Source organism: Meles meles, chromosome X (assembly GCF_922984935.1).
Source record: "Meles meles chromosome X, mMelMel3.1 paternal haplotype, whole genome shotgun sequence".
Classification (NCBI taxonomy): domain Eukaryota; kingdom Metazoa; phylum Chordata; class Mammalia; order Carnivora; family Mustelidae; genus Meles; species Meles meles.
The window spans coordinates 39846187-39863460 of record NC_060087.1 but is presented as its reverse complement, the minus strand read 5'-3'; the positions used below and the strand labels follow the sequence as shown (position 1 = coordinate 39863460).

Below are 17274 nucleotides of genomic sequence, written 5' to 3'. Positions count from 1 at the left end.
TTCTTATGTGATGTTTAAAATGTACAGGATACAGTTAAAGTCACTCGCTATACCAAAAGCCATAAAAGTATAATGTGAATGAGGAACAACAACCAATACATGCAACACTGAGATGATCCAAGTTTTGAATGAATTATCTCAGATTTTAAGCAGTCAACATAAAATGCTTCAATGAGCAATTACAGCTGCTCTTGAAATAAATGGAAAAATGGAAAATCTCAGGAAAGAAAACTTATTTTAAAAGAACCAAATGGAAATTATAAAACTGAAAAACACGACAACCAAAATAACTCTCTGGATGGGCTCAACAACAGAATGGAAATAAGACAAAGTCAGTGAACAGATCAGTAGGATTTAGACAACCTAAAAAAGAAAGAAAATAGACTGAAAAAGAACTAACAGAGCTTCAGGTACATATGGGACAAAAACAGTAGAGTTAAGGGTGTTTATCAAATTCCCAGAAGCGCATATGGGATTGACAAAGTATTTGAAGATACAATGCCTGAAAATTCCCAGTATTTGGTGAAACACATTAATCCACAGGTAGAAAAAGCTGAGTGAACCCCAAATAAAATAAAAACTAAAGACATCCATACCAAAATACATCATAATTAAATTCCTGAAACCTAAAAACAAAGAAAATTTCTTTTTTTTTAAAGGTTTTTTTTTTAAAGATTTTATTTATTTATTTGACATAGAGAGAGAGAGAGAGATCACAAGTAGGCAGAGAGACAGGCAGATTGGGGGGGGCAGGCTCCCTGCTGAGCAGAAAGCCCGATGGGGGGCTCTATCCCAGGACACTGAGATCATGACCTGAGCTGAAGGTAGAGGCTTTAACCTACTGAGCCACCCAGGTGCCCCGACAAAGAAAAATTCTTAAAAAGCAGAGAAAAATGATACATTACTTACAGAGAAGCATCAATTCAAATTATAGCAAATTTCTGGTATGAAAACATAGGGAACACAAGAAAATAGGCCATTTTTCACATACTGAAACAAATGAACTGTACACTGTGAGTTCTATATACAGCTAAAATATCCTTCAGGAATGAAGGGAATTAAAGACAATCTCAGAAAAACTAAGAGAATTTGATGCTTACAAACTTACCCTGAAAGAAGCTTGGAAAGTTCTCTAAACTGAAAGGAAATGAAAGCAGAAGGCAGCTGGGACTTCAGAAAGGAAAAAGAACACTGGAATAAGTAAAATTAGGGGTAAGTATAACAGACTATGACACTACATTTGAGTTTCATAAATCCTATTTGCTGGCTGAAGCAAAATTTATCACACCATCTGACATGATGTTCAATGTTACAGAAAGAAAGTTGTATTTTAAAGTATAGAGGGCAAAAGGACCCTAAACCAAAGTAAAGTTTCTGCACTACACTCAAGCTAGTGAAACATCCGCACCCAAAGATGGTGGTAATTTACATATAAATCACAAAACCTACAGCAAAAAATCTATACAAAGAAATATACATAAAAACATGACAAATCAAGATGGAACCCAAAAATATATCCAAGTAACCCATAAGGACCTAAGAAATAAGACACGAGAAACAGACTGAATAAAAAAATAATAAAATAGCAGTCTTAAGCCTTAATATATCAGTAATTACCTTAAGTGTAGTCTAAATACGCCAATTAAAAAGAGTAACTGGAAGAATATTTTTTTTTATTTTTATTTATTTCACAGACAGAGATCACAAGTCAGACAGAGATCACAAGTAGGCAGAGAGGCAGGCAGAGGAAGAGGGGGAAGCAGGCCCCCCGCTGAGCAGAGAGCCCGATGCGGGGCTTGATCCCAGGGCCCTGGGATCATGACCTAAGCAGAAGGCAGAGGCTTTAACCCACTGAGCCACCCAGGCGCCCCTGGAAGAATATTTTAAATGATCTAAAAATATGCTGTCCACAAAAAAAAAACAAAAAAAAAACACTGTAAATATGATACAGGTAGACTGAAAGTAAAAGTATAGAAAAAGACGTATCATGTAAATATTCATGTTTTTAAAAAAGACTGGCTACATTATTATCAGGTAAAGTGGACCTCAGAGCAAATAAAATTACCAATAATTTCAGTAAGACAACCAAACTAAAAATTATTAACAGAATGAGAACAGGAAAATCTCCAAATACTTAAAAAGCTGAAAAACACACTACCAAACAGTCCATGGATCAAAGAGGAAAGCTCAGAAGAAACTTTAAAAAAAAAAAAAAAAGTGTAGAATTGAATGAAAATGAAAATACAATATATAATAACATGGGACACAGCTAAAGTAGTGAGAAAGTAAATTTATAGCTCTAAATGTTTATATTAGAGAAAAAGAAGGTCTCAATAAATAATGCAAAAAACACAGACACCTCACCAGAGAGGTTATACAGATGGAAAGTAGGAACATAATGGATGTTCAACATCATTAGCCATGAGGGAAATGTAAATTTAAATCACAGGGATCACTATACACCTATCAGAATGTCAAAAATAAGAGAGCAGTAACACCAAATGCTGGCAAGGATACAATGAAACTGGAACACAGTGGGGGACTGCTGATGGGAATATAAAATGGTAGGGCTGCTCTGGAAAACAGTTAAACAGTTTGGTGGTTTTTTATAAAACTGAACATGTAACTATCAGCAACTGCACTCTTGGGCATTTATCCCAGGGAAAACTTAAGGTTCACAAAAACACCTGTACACAAATGGTCATAGCAGCTTTATTCGCAAAGCCAAAAACTAGGAATAACTCAGATGTCCTTCACAGGTAAATGGTTAAAGAAAATGTGGTAACAATAGCACGAAGTACTCCTCAACAATAAAAAGGAACTATTGAGTCATACAACAACTTCAATTAATCCACGGAGTTCTGAAAAAGGACAATCCCAAAAGGACATACGCTATATGATACCATATTTATATAGTATTTTTCAAATGACAAAACTACAGAAATGGAGAACAGATTAATAGTTGTCAGGGGTTAGGAATGGGGGTGGAGGAGAGTATAGCTATAAATTAGAAACAAGACAGATACTTATGGAGGCACCTGGGTGGCTCAGTGGGTTAAAGCCTCTGCCTTCAGCTCAGGTCATGATCCCAGAGTCCTGGGATCGAGTCCCACATTGGGCTCTCTGCTCAGCAGGGAGCCTGCTTCCTCCTCCTCTCTCTCTGCCTGCTTCTCTGCCTACTTGTGATCTCCATCTGTCAAATAAATAAATAAAATCTTAAAAAAAAAAAAAAGACAGATACTTATGGTAATGGAACAGTTCTATATCTTGATTATACCAGTGTCAATATTCTGGTTGTGATATTTATTGTAGAAATAAGACACTTTTACAAGATGCTACCACTGGGAGAAAATGAATAAAGGGTACACCAGATCTACTGTTTCATACAACTTCACATGAATCTGTAATCATCCCAAAATAAAGTCAAATTTTTTAAAAGCCAACAGAAAAGAATTTCTACCTACAAAAATGTATTCACAATATCCAATTTCTCATGTGATGTCCACTTCTATAAGGACAACCAAGTCCCAACAAGACAAACCAAAAGCCAAAAAAATCCATCAGATTAGTAAGGACTCCAGCTCTTCCTTAAGATATTCAGGATTCAGTTACGTCTTTTCATAGAATCGTGACTATTTAAGGGCTGGGTAATCTTTACAGATAACAGTAAAAGTTATCCTTTGATGTCTGAATGTTGTCTGTAACAACCTGGCCAAGTAGTGTCAATGAACAAATCTGAACAACTTCAATGACAGAAGACCCACTTCATTTTATACATTTATCATCTCTGAAAGGATGTTAAACAAAACAAGAAGTTTCTCCTTAAGAAAATTCAAATCTAGCAGTGCCTGGGTGACTCACTTGGTTAACCTGCTCTCCCACTCCCCTCTGCTGTTCCCCTCAACTTGTGGGCTCTGGTGCACGTGCGCAAGTGCACCTGTTCTCCGTCAAATAAATAAAATATTAAAAAAAATCCAAATCTATCTTTTTATCTAATAGTCTTATAATGAAACTGTAATCTCTCTCTCTCTCTCACACACACACAGCAAAATCGAATAATAAAAGTTTACATTCAATCAATCACAAAATGCCCCACTAATGCTCCTAGGGAAACAAAGGTGCCTTATTTTTTAACACCCAAATGCCCAATACCTAACAGTATGTATTTATTCAATGTGACTTTTTTTTTTTTTTAAGAAACAGATTGAGTGTGCAAGCACAAGTGGGGAGAAGAGGGAGAATAAGAAAAAGAGAATGAGAGCAGGCCCACCATGGAGCCCAACACCGGCTCAATCTCATGATCCTGAGATCAGGACCTGAGCCAAAAACAAGAGTCTGGCTTAACTGAGTAAGCCCCCAGGCACCCCTTCAATGTGACACTTCTTACCAATACACAGACACAGTGATTACACACATCTTCTATAATTAGAAGTATCAGATCTGACCTAAAAAATTATAGCCCCAACTATAAGAAGCAGTTTGGAGAAGTCAAACACTAGCCATTAATAAATAATACTAACTTTCAAATCAAAGACTAACTGAATGGCTAATATCATACTAGCTTAACAAAAACATACCACTCTCAGTTCCATTATGTCTTTGCATTCATTTGGTGTCTGATCCTGAACACTTGAGGCTAAAAATCAAAGAAAATTACCATCTAGAACAACAAAGTTCTGTGTCCTCCCCTTCTGGGTCAAAAGCTTAAAAGAATTGGGTCAATCCTAAAAACTCAAATGAATAGTTACCTAGAATTCTGGCGCTAGTCACTAAAAATTTTTAATTCCCCACCTTTCATCTTAACAGAGGGTAAAACTGGGACCGTATCAATTAAGCAACTTGATTAAAGTAGGCATCAGACCCTAAAACTCAGGTCTTCAGTTTTCTAATCCACTGTTCTTCCCAGTATATCATACAGCCTCCAAACCCAAACCAGCATTTTGTTTTTTGTTTTTTTGTTTTTGGGGGGTTTGTTTTATTTGTTTGTTTGTTTTTTTAATTTGACAGACAGAGATCACAAGTAGGGAGAGAGGCAGGCAGAGAGAGAGGGGGAAGCAGGCTCCCCACTGAGCAGAGAGCCCGATGTGGGGCTTGATCCCAGGGGCAGAGGCTTTAACCCACTGAGCCACCCAGGTGCCCCCCAAACCAGCATTTTGGACACCCAGACTAAAGAAACAACACTAAACCCTACTTACTATGTTAAAAGGACATGTGTGTACAGCTATTTTTCCAGTTAGAGCAGTAAGTTCTCTAGCGATCAGTTCACATTTTCTTCCCCTAGTACTCTTATAATAACCAGAGAAGAATTTGAAAGAATATGTGAAGTGGTCATACAATACCAGACTGTGTGGTAAAAATCCATGCCATCTAAGCCCAACCAACCCAGTGGTTCTAAGGCTTTCCTTTCTCCCCAACATACTCCCATCATTAACACATCTACCCCTCTACTCAAGAATAAATGAACTACACTAACTGAAAATAATGGAGTCCACAGTTGGGCTTCAAAGGGATCCATACACTCCCTGAAATCATATACAAAATGTATGCAGCTACACTGACCCTAAAAGGGTTAATGGCTCCCAAGAAATAAAGTACTACTGTTATAGCTCTAAAACGAGCACTGAAAAATGAAAATATATTTTGCCATGAAATAAGTTAACACACTAAGCCCTGTATGGTTTTCAACTAATCAAGAATTCAAGTTTACCAATTTTTCCTTTTCCATAATAAAAACAAAAATAAACCAAGGAAATGAATGACTCCTGCAAATACATGATTATAAAGTAATATAAACTACGGCTACTTCTATAAACATTCGGACAGTGAATTAAGTTAGTAATCACAGAGCTTGATAATCAGTCAATAAAAAAACAAAATACAAAGGCAAAATTTACCAATTATTCCAATTGACAGTTCATAGCATATAAAATTAAGCAACTGTTATCTTAAGAAAACACACATGAACATACTTCCAACTAAGACCGTCGCATGTTGAAGAATTTCTATTCTCAGTATCATGTATAAAAGGAGTAACAGAACCTCAAAATCAAAAGAACTTAAAAATAACCCAAATCAATCCCCTAACATCTCACTAAGAGAACTGTCAAACCCAAGGCAACTCATTAGAAACTATTAACATGGGCGCCTGGGTGGCTCGGTGGGTTAAAGCCTCTGCCTTCGGCTCAGGTCGTGATCCCAGGGTTCTGGGATCGAGTCCCGCATCGGGCTCTCTGCTCCGCGGAGAGCCTGCTTCCTCCTCTCTCTCTGACTGTCTCCCTGCCTACTTGTGATTTCTGTCTGTCAAATAAATAAATAAAAATCTTTAAAAAAAAAAAAAAAAAAAAAGAAACTATTAACATTTTCATATAGCAAACAGTAAAATTAAACTATTTTAATGACTTGTATACAGTATGACCTCCTTTGTGTGGGGGAGAGAAGTACAGTGGAATATGCTTTTGTATGTGTTGATATAAGAAGTTACCCAATATACCTTTTATCAGTGGCTGTCTGCCATGAAACAAATGGGAGATGGTGTGGGAGGGAGATTTTCTTTTTACTGTTAACACCCTTCATGTAACTTTTCAATTTTGTACTATGTAGAAATATACATATTCAAGAAAAAAAACTGTATGAAGCTATTTCCAAAGTCAAAGATAGGATCACGGCTTCAATCAGAATAATGACAGTGAGAATGGAGAGAAACAGACATGAAATTTAAGATGGAGAAATGACAAGACAGGCAGACTACTAGGACTTTCTACGTGGTTTCTGGCAAAAATAATGATTAAGTGCCATTTACTAAGAAACATCAAAGACAATGATAAATTCAGTTTGCGTATGTTCAGTTTAAGGTGCCTTCAAGATGCCCAACTAAAGTAATCAAATGGCAGTCAAGTTTATGTGTAAGTTGGGGGCAGAGTGAGTAAAGAAAGTCTAGAACAGAGTCTCGGAGACTAAGATGTGGTTAGACAAAGAAAGAAAGCCAGAGTGAGATGCTAGGATTCTTTTCCAGACATTCCCCAATCTGCCTCTATCTCCACCCTCACTCCTGAACTATAGCCTTAGTTTAAACTCAACTGTCTTTCCCAAGAAGGTAATAACTCGTTTCTTGTACTGAGCACCTTCCATGCTAGGACCAACGCCAAGCACTTTCTTTCCTAATGCAAAATGCAACAGCATGCCAGAAATCTATTACCACTTCCATTTTACAGATGAGAAAGCTGAGCCTCTGAAAGATAAAATAATTTGTCAAAGGATCACACATCTAGTAAGTGGCAGAAGCAGAATTCTACTCTAAAATCCATTATGTTGTTATCTAACCACCAATACTTCACAAGTAGGATCCTTTCCCCTCCACTTTATCCTTCTCACTGTAACCAATAATAGCCCCATAAAATCTACTCTGGTCATGTCAATTCCCCCTGAATGAGAGATGAATTCAATGATGTCCCAAAATATCCTATGGCCTATAGTGATGTGAGTCTTCATGTGCTCAGTTATTTTCTCGTAACTCCACCATGACAGCCTCTACTCACACTAGATTACTCACAATTCCTCAAATACCATGTAACTTCATTTACCTCCAACTGTCTGCCCTTTCCTTCCTCTTGTGAAACTTCTACTAATGTTCGATAACCAAGATGAAATGTTACATCTTCGTGGAGTTTCCCTCACCTACTTACTTCTCCAGTCAAAATTAAATGTTCCAAAATGCTGGGAATTGTGTGGATAATTTAAACTACAAAAAATTTAACTGTTTTATTGGCTCTGTCATTTGAGGGCTCATAGTACTTTGCATACACAACTTTATTATTATACTTACCACCACATATGATCACTCAGTCTATACATTTTTCTCCAATGACTGTGAGGGCAGAGGCCAGGTCTTACTGCTGCCCAAAGACTCTGCACAGTGCTTCACCCACAGCAGGTCAGCAAACATTTCAAAATCAACCAAGCAAAACCAAAGCTTTTCTAGCTCTCATTCTGATATTTGTAATTCAAAAACGTAAAACATTTTAACTACTGTATCTTAAAAACAAATTTCCCCTAAATGTATAAATGACCCAGACTCAATGAACTAAGAGTCATAAAGTTCTTAGGCAAAATTATCTTTTGTCCCATATTATGTTAGATTCTATTACAGAATCCTTCCACAATATTAAAACACAAACTCATATATATTTCAGCTATTATCTGTTTTCTTCTAGTTTTCCAAAGAACTAATTCTTCCATACGTCAAAAAATCAAGGCCCAAAAAATATTTACTATTAAGAAGTTATTTCATGGGCACCTGAGTGGCTCAGTCAGTTAAGCATCTGCCTTCAGCTTAGGTCATGATCCCAGGATCCTGCTGCTTCTCCCTCTCCCTCTGCTGCTCCCTGGACTTGTGCTCTACCACTCTCTGTCAAGTAAATAAATAAAATCTTTACCAAAAAAAAAAAGTTATTTTTATGTGTAATAAGGGCACTATGGCTATGTTTCGGAGACAAACTGATATATCTATGGATTAAATGGTAAGACTAATGCCTGAGACATCTTTCAAAATAATGGGGGTGAGAGGCAAAATATAGATGAAACAAAACTGGTCATGAGTTGAAAATAGCTGAAATGGGTAATGATCAGTGATGGCTGGTTGATTTTCTTTGCTTTTGGAAATACTGGAAATTTTCCCCAACAAATTTTTTTAAAGAATAAAAGGATCTAATGAACATAATGCAACAGATCCACAGCCTGAAAACAACCCTTTATCTAAAAGGGTTTCTTCCACTATTGTAAATTAAAAATGTTTTAGATGACCTCATATAAATCTCTTAACTATAACAAAATCCAACCTTCTTCCTGAGAATAAACTTAGCAGAGCATCTTTTATATATTCTAACACAAAATACTTCCACAAACCTAAACTACAAAAAAAATCAGAATACATTAATAGAATGACAACGGTTTTAGCAATGTAAAAAAGTAGAGAAAAGATAGAATAAAAGAAAAAGTGTATTAAAAAATAAAGAAAGAAAATAAAACTCTGTGGCAAACAGCCCACAAATTGCCTGGGAACCCTGAAACTGTCTAAATAAGGCATCACTCCCAAGCTTCCAGGTTATAGTTCTTAATTAGGTCTCCAAGGTCGACCTGGATAATAAGGGGCCCAAAAGGAAAGTTCATCAAAGAAACAGATGCTAAAGATCAAAATGAAGATTGCAGGGGTGGCCTGGGCAGCTCAATCGGTTAAGTATCTGCCTCTTCATTTCAGCTCAGGTCATAATCTCAGGGTCATGAGATTAGGGGGCACCTGGCTCCAGTCTCAGCACTTATGGAATCTGAGATTCTCTCTCTCCTTCTGCCTCTCCTTGTGTGTGTGTGTGCACTCTCTCTGTCAATAATAAAATCTTTAAAAAAAAAAAAAAATGAAGATTGCATAGTGACAAATCACAAAGCCACCTAAAAGGCAAAGAAATAAGACCTAATAGGCACATCTCTACTTCACTGACTCCATCCTCACTTAAGGACCATCAAGTTCAAAAGTATCACAACTTGACAAGGCCTTTACAGTTATCTCTACACACACGGTAGAATAAAATCCATTTTTAATCAACCAAAATATAATTCCGGTGTACTCACTATCAGGGTGCTTACTGTATTATTTGTAAAGTAATACATTTCTAAAGTAAAAAAAAAAAAAAAAAACCAGTATAGAAATCTCTAAAGTGTAAAGTTTAAATTCTCCCCTCCTCCTCACCCTAGAGTTATTTTGTACTCCAAGATGACCTTTATTTATTTAATGAGTATCCTTCCAAAACTTGGTCAGAGAACTTCTTAAACTGACCCATGAACACTCATTCAAGGATTCCAAGAATCCATACAAAGGTAAGTATTACTATAAAATGAGATCAGAGAGGGAAGAGAACACACAGCAGAATATCCTTTCAACATCTACTAAAAGCTAAAATCTGATCTTAAATCACGTTTTCCTAAACAAAATTACAAGATTCTTTGCTAATACCCAAATCAAGAAACATCATGTCCAAAAAACACAATTAAGAAATAATCCTAAAAAAAAAAAAACCAAAAAGAAATAATCCTCATCCTATTACTGGTAGCCATTCTACTGAGGCCCAACCTAGGGTAAAACTCTGAAACTCAATTTTACAACTGTACCAACAGTAAACTAACTGAAAATGATAACTGAAAATCCAAGAAAGCAAGTACTATTTTGCAGAAGCCATCAATTCTGCCCACCTCCAGCGCCACCCATCTAAAGAAAAAAGGTCCAGTCCATAAAAGTGCCCAGGCATGAAGAGCTAACAGGGTCTTTTGTTTTTCTTTTCTGGGGTCCAGTGTTCAAAGTGTATAATTTGTTGAAACATATCTGAAAACATGGAAAAGGCTGTCTGTAAATTAAACCAGCCCAGACACCATTCTGCAATATCTCACAAATGTAAATAAACCCATTAAACTCACAAGTGTATTGTAAAAATTTAATTAAATAATTTAGTTTTAAGTGTCTGACAAAGAATATGTTACATAATAGAAATTCTCATTAAATGTTTAAAAAAATAAAATACATCAAAATATGGTGGGTCTCAGATGCTTTAGTTAATCTTAAACTACCAACTATCAGTTAACTCTAATAACCTAAAACCCAAAAGCTGTTAGTTAACTTTTTAAACTCTCAAATCAGGAATACACAGTCCAAGAACAGTTAAATCTAACAATGAGAGACAAGAGGAGGACATGAGCCAGGACAGGACTCTGCAAAGTAAAGACCCCTGTCTTTACTTCAGTCAGCCCTGGAATGTGCCAGGTAGGACAAGGGGTTTTAGACACCAAGTTTTCACTGGTGAAATGAATGATGGTCAAGTTAATGTGACTTGGCTAGAAATACTGTAAAGGCACCTCCACCTTTGTACAAACAGGGTCTAAGAATCCACAAACCCAGGATCCTAATACTCTATAGTGTAAGTGTAACTCTGTGAGTTCCATTCAGCCCTGTGTTCCACTGGGACTAGGTAATTCTGGGATATCGCTACATGTGCCTCCAATGCACCTTTCCAGCAAGGTTCTTGTTAGACTACCTACAAAGACAAAGAGCTGGGACTTCACAAGCTTCTGGAGCAGGTTCCAGTGACTGCCTTTGTGTCTGCTTGCTAATCAATGTTTCTATGGTTAGCCAAAAGACCAACAGCCATTCTAACTTGTTAAACTGACCCTTATCATAAACTTTCAAGACACTTTACACTATTCTTCTGCCACTGACATTCCTATGCTATATCATTCTTATACTTATCTCACTCCTCTTAAGGAGCCTAAATTTTCAGTGCAGGCAAGGGATATCTATATTATCTTCATATTCCCTGCATAGAAGACTTGCATTTAATGTAGTCAATGTTTGTTGCTCTAATGCACTTTTAACAGTACACAAAACTGATACAATTACATGTAAAGCTTCAGTTAGAGTACATAAAACTATCAATTTTGCATTCATTAAATAAATTCCATTAATTAACTAGTCTACAAATAATACATGTGGGCCCTAAATAACCTAACCATCATTTCAATTCTTAGACAGTCTGGTGATGTTTTTGTAACATAAATTAGCTCTCTGGATACCATTTCAATGTATCTCTGGATACATTTCAAAAATATTAATAATGCACAATGTTATCAGTCATTAACATCAGTTTCAAAAAGCTCAAAGGATCACAATGAGTTTCAAAGTAAAAATAAACTTAACAAAAACCCTTTCAAATCTGCAAAAGAATACTGGCACTATACAAATAAAAACTAGATGTTACATAATCAAGTCAGAGTAAGATTTTTTACTCCATAGCTAGCCAAGCAGTGAAGCTTCACTTTAAAACAAGTGGCCCATCACTCCACTTTACCACCTAAGTCACCAAAACCTGTATCTCAGGCAGTTTTTCTTTACCTAAAATATCTAGAGGTGGCAGTCAAATGTTCCCTAGCTATTTCAACTTGTAATTGATTCCACAGAAAGAGCCATCCAGTGAAAAAAGCCAAACCTTGAATACCTGTTTATATTTTCCTGCAGTTCTAATTTGTGCCCAGATATGCGAACATTTCTGTAATCTTTCTATAGCTTTTATTACCAGCAATGTAGCAAAATTTTAGAAAATATGTAGTAATGGCATGAGACTTTTCTCCAGGTAAACAATGACGATCATTACTTACAAGACAACTTTCCAAACAAGAAAATACTTTTTATAAACACATGAAATTAAAAACCTAATTTTCAAACACAAAGCATGACATTATTCTGTGGTTACTTTTGTAATCCAAACACTAAACCTTCTTATATCCCTTTAAGTGCCTATAAACAAACAAACAACAACAACAAAACAGAATACAGAATAATTTTAGACATCATCAACCTCTAAGTACTATAGTATAAATAAGGTACCTCTAGAACTGACCTAATAATTTTCATGTACATGTACATCTACATGTAAGCAAACCAAATTTAGGAAAATATATATGCCTTAGTGGATTTTAAACTACTACCATTACTGAAAAATTTTAAATGCCAACTATTTAAATACTAATTATTTCCTAGGGAAAAAAGAACACACATTTCCAAATGGTAAACAACCCATCACTTCTTCTAGGTATTCTACATAATCCTTTTACTGATTAACAGAATTATAAAAAAAAGTTCCAATGAAAGTACTAAGGACAAACTTAAAATGGATGTAAACATACTTCAAAATGAACAACTATGTACTTTAGCAATAGTGCCCCCACACAGGTAAGATTCCCCAGCATTTTATTACTATAAATATGACTTTTAGTATTACTATATTTATTCTTCCTGTATTTACTTATAGTATTACCATTTATTCTTCCTATATTTATGCTATATATTGCTATGATGCTTAACAAATCCTTACCCAACTGAAAAAAAGATTAAGCCAAAGTATTTTCAAAAATGTACTTAAAAAGTCTACATAATTTGTTCAAATGTTTTAATACTTTTCAATAACTCCACTGTAATTAAAATGCGAGAATCCTGAATTATTGTTACCAAAGGATTAATGGTCAGCATTATTTAAAGAGCAAATGGTCAAGATCATGCTGTATTCAAAAATTCTGATTAAGCAACCACTCGGTGTTTACAATTTTTAAAGATATTACTACAAAAATAATATACCATATTATTAATTTATTTTTCTAATCCAAAACCCCAAGCATTATATATCAAATGGCAATCATACAAACAGAAACTCCTTTAAGGAATTTAATATAAATGAATCTTACAAAACAGAGACTAAAAGAAATCAGCAGTTTGGATAAAGTATTATCACACCTGGAAAGGGAACATACAAGTTTAGGGGCAAGTAAGAGACACTTATGTTTAAAATTTTCCAAAGCCTCTAAGTCAGGAGTTATTCTTTCTTATACCCACAAAATTTGAATTTTAAAACTTGAAAGAAGATCCAATAAAACATACAGGAATGAAAACAAGTAGTAATTAGCTTCGTTTCTGTCAGAAATAAAACAGTTCTACAAGGTGCAGACCAAATTTGTTGGGGGGTGGAGGACTGGCAGGAAGAACCCCTGAGTCATTCAATTCCATTACCTGCCCTCAGGTAAGTAGCCTGAACCAACCCCAACAACAAAAAAAGAACTCTTGTTTTTTCAAGACTTTCAGGGAGTAAAAATTCTGAAACCAACACAGTTCAACATAACATTATACACACACACACACACACACACACACACACACACACACACACACACACACACATCTGTTGTTCCCCAGGACTGTTCAAAACATGGGTGAAGCTAAATAATTCAGTACTTCCAGCAGCAGGATCCCAGCTCATTCATTCTACTCGGAATCCAATTCGAACACAAGGTGTGAGCTTATGTAATGTCAAGCTTTACATTACACATTTCACTGGTATGTTCAGGCTCACAAGAACTGCATGAGGTTGCAAGCACATACTCCAGAATCTTTTAATGTTAAGGCTAATGAGTCTTGACCTAAATAGGTAGGACCTCACAAGCACCAAGTCTGAAGTAATGAAGATTATTTTTTTTTCTACCCCTCAACGAAACACTAATTCATCAGATTATCCAGTATTTTATAAAGCCTTAATTCTTCCCCAAAATATAATGAAGCTTCACAAGTTTCTCATTTATAACACGTTACTGTATTCGAACATCTAGAAAGTAATTCATACTTTCACAAAAGATATTTGAAAACCTTGAGTTCTTTAACATTTAAACACAATAGCGCATAATAACTGCAGGGTTCAATATTACAATCTGAAATCTAATGTTAAGCACCATCCGCTGTGAATCTACTAAATACAAGCATCTGAGACACGAATTCAACAACTTGCATTTTACACATTATCCACATGAAACCTCAGATTCCATTTATTTCCTCTTTACCGTAAAACAAAAGCAATAGGTTCGGCCAAACTTTTCCAAATGTGTCACCTTTGTAAACCATTTTACAAACCCCAAGTCAGACTGGTAATAATCAGTCCAAAATAAAGTGATGCTCCTTATATTTACATATTTTATTTAATCTTTTTAAATGACAACACTGACGACAGTCAATTATTTTTAGTATCTTAAATACGAAGAAAAAAATCTTCAAGGCTTTAATTATTGATGCTTAAGTCATTTCAGAGCTAGTCACTACTCATTTTTCCAGTGATAATTTTAATGAAACCAATGAATACCTACATCACCAAAGTTTAATTTAAGTTTTCTCTATCAGTCAAAGGCACTAGGCTTACTGGAAAGGATTATTTCTGTTTAGCTTTCTTGTCATATTTGTGATTGAAACCCCTTACACTTAGTTACTTTGTAACAAAAACAAGTTAATTACCGATAAAAGGAATTAGAACTCTTCTAAACCAAACTACAGACAAAAACTGAGAACTAAAAAAAAAAAATCAACTTAAGAATGAAAACCTAGGCTTTAGTCATTTAAAACTTCCTTCTCAATTCTAACAATAAGGCTAGGTGTCAAACGGAAAGCTACTGATTTCAGCTTGAAAAGAAAATGTCTAACGGATGCAACACCTATCGCACACACTCCAAGTTTCACGGTCCCAATTAAGAAAGAGTACAAATATCATTTTAATCATATTTGGTCAGGAGAGACAAACTGATGCAGACAGATCGAGACTCCACAGCCTTTGTTCAAAAGCTTACGGATGGGCAACTAAATGTGCTACAGGTTGATAAGCATTTACCAGGCTTATGAATGCTGCTTCCAAGCTTGACAAAGGTACAAGAATTCTATATGCAAATCATCTAGGACAATTTTCATTAAACACCATCGAGCTACACACTCCGAAGGAGAAGCCTATTCATCGCTACTATTTATTTCCATGTTTACCTCTCCTCCCTCCCCCCAAGCCCCCCCCCTTCACTTTCTCCTCCCACCCCGTCCCGCCATCTTGGGCCGATAGGAGCAGCCATTACTTAACTAAATGACAGTGCCAACAACTTTCCACACAAATAAACAGAGACTACACCCGAATCCCCCCTAGCCTCCCCGGTAAGACACACAGGAAACGAGACTCCAAGAAGAAAGCACACTTAAAAATAACTGCAGAATTTCTATGGCAGAAAGACCCAAAAAGTAAACAAGTCACCTAACTTCAGGTAAAACACCCAGCCGTCGAGATGCATGTCAACAGCCCAATGCAAACTCTTCACGGCCCTAAACTACGTGCAACTTCCCCCTTCTGGGAGCAGGGACGCAGAAAAGCCCAAAACGTTTGGTTAACCGTAGACATTACTAACAGCCTGCCTGAAGCAAAAGAATAAAAACCACGGGAGGCAAGTAAGTCAGAAATTTGGGAAAATCTGCACACATTTACGATCCCTTGACACTGAACAGGCACCTCGGAGATCATCAGTCTACTTCCAAAAAGCCCGTAAAATGAGAGGCGATTTTGTGGACCCGGTTGAGCTCGGCCCCAAAGCGTTGCTGCCTCTGTTCTTCCAGCTACAAGAGGAGAGAACGATTTCGCAAGGGTACAAGCGAGGTATCCCAGGGTGGGGGAGAGCAAAGGCAGGAAATAGTTTTCCGGAAGCCCCTCGGCCATCGTTCGTGGCCACAATGAACGCCGGTCTGGCCGCGGGGCCCGGGACGAGCCAGGCGCCGGCCGGGGAGCCCGTGTCCGCGCTCTGGCCCGCGGGCTGCCTTACCTTGCCCAGTAGGGCCTTCGTCCTGGCGCCATCTTCATGAAACCTCACGAACCCGAAAAGGCGGCTGTGGGGATAGAGACACGCGGCTCGTTAGAGCTCGGGGAACGCCACCGATCCACCCCTTCCCGAGCCCGAGGCCCCGGCGGCGGCTACCGCACGGAGAGCGCCAAGCCGAGGTGCCCGCCCCGCCGCCGCGAGAGGCAAGCCGCGCTCGGGCTTCCCCGGAGAGCGGCGCCAGCCCGTCCGGAGCCGACCGGGCGGGTGACGGCGGCCCGTACCTGTCCAGTCCGCCGAGCGCCTCCCTCTCCTCGGCTGTCAGGCTGGGGGACGCCTCCTCGCTCTCGCCGCTCGCTTTTCCCGCCGCCATTTTCTTTTCCTCATCACCGAAAGCGGCGGCGGCAGCGGCGGCGGTAGCGAGCGACACTCCGCAGGATTTCATGGAAACGCAGCGAATTCACAACTCCAACGCCGACACCCCCCTCCCGGGCCGGGGCCCGCAACGACGCCCACAGTCTCCGCTCGGGACCGGCACACCAACTTTATCGCCGCCTCCTCCTCCGCCGCGGACGGCAGCGACGAAAAATCCCAACGCGGCGGCGGTGAAGGCGGCGGCGGCAGGGGCTGCGGAGCCCCCGGGTCGGCAGCGGCGGCGGCTCGGCTGTAGGGTCACATCGCGGGGGCGGGCGGGGGACAGCCACAGGCGGGGACGGCGGGAACGGCCGGAGCGCGCGGGGCTGGGGGGCAAGGGGGGGATTCGTAGGAGACACAAACTTCCCCGGCACCAGCACAAAGTTGTTGTAATTGTGTCACACAGCGAACCCCACGCCGCCGCCGTGCCCCCCCCCCCCGCGCCCGGGCAGCGCAGCCAATCGGCGCTGCCCGCTCGCCTCACGTGACCTTTGTTGACTCACGTCAGCCGTGGCTCCACTTAACTTGCTAGCTGCCGAACCCCGCCCACCGAGACCGCCACCGACGGGGAGCGGGACGCAGGCCAATTCTGGCCGGTGGTTGGCTGCTGGGCCCGTCTGTCGGGGGGAAAGGGTTGTCACCAAGAGGCAGCAGGCGGATAGGTTGTGC

The 17274-nt window shown here is 38.6% G+C and overlaps 1 protein-coding gene across 7 annotated transcripts in view; it reads right to left on the bottom strand.

Moving 5' to 3' along the window:
- Positions 1-16766, bottom strand: part of KDM6A (lysine demethylase 6A) — a 211951-nt gene extending 195185 nt beyond the window's left edge. For all 7 annotated transcript variants that reach the window (XM_045994863.1, XM_045994860.1, XM_045994866.1 and 4 more), the window contains exons 1-2: positions 16476-16766; positions 16198-16261 (exon numbers count right to left, since the gene is read on the bottom strand). In XM_045994863.1, coding sequence (XP_045850819.1) covers positions 16198-16261; positions 16476-16636 — 225 coding nt within the window. In that variant the 5' untranslated portion in view covers positions 16637-16766. The remainder of the gene's footprint in view (positions 1-16197; positions 16262-16475) is intronic.
- Positions 16767-17274: the final 508 nt, after the last annotated feature.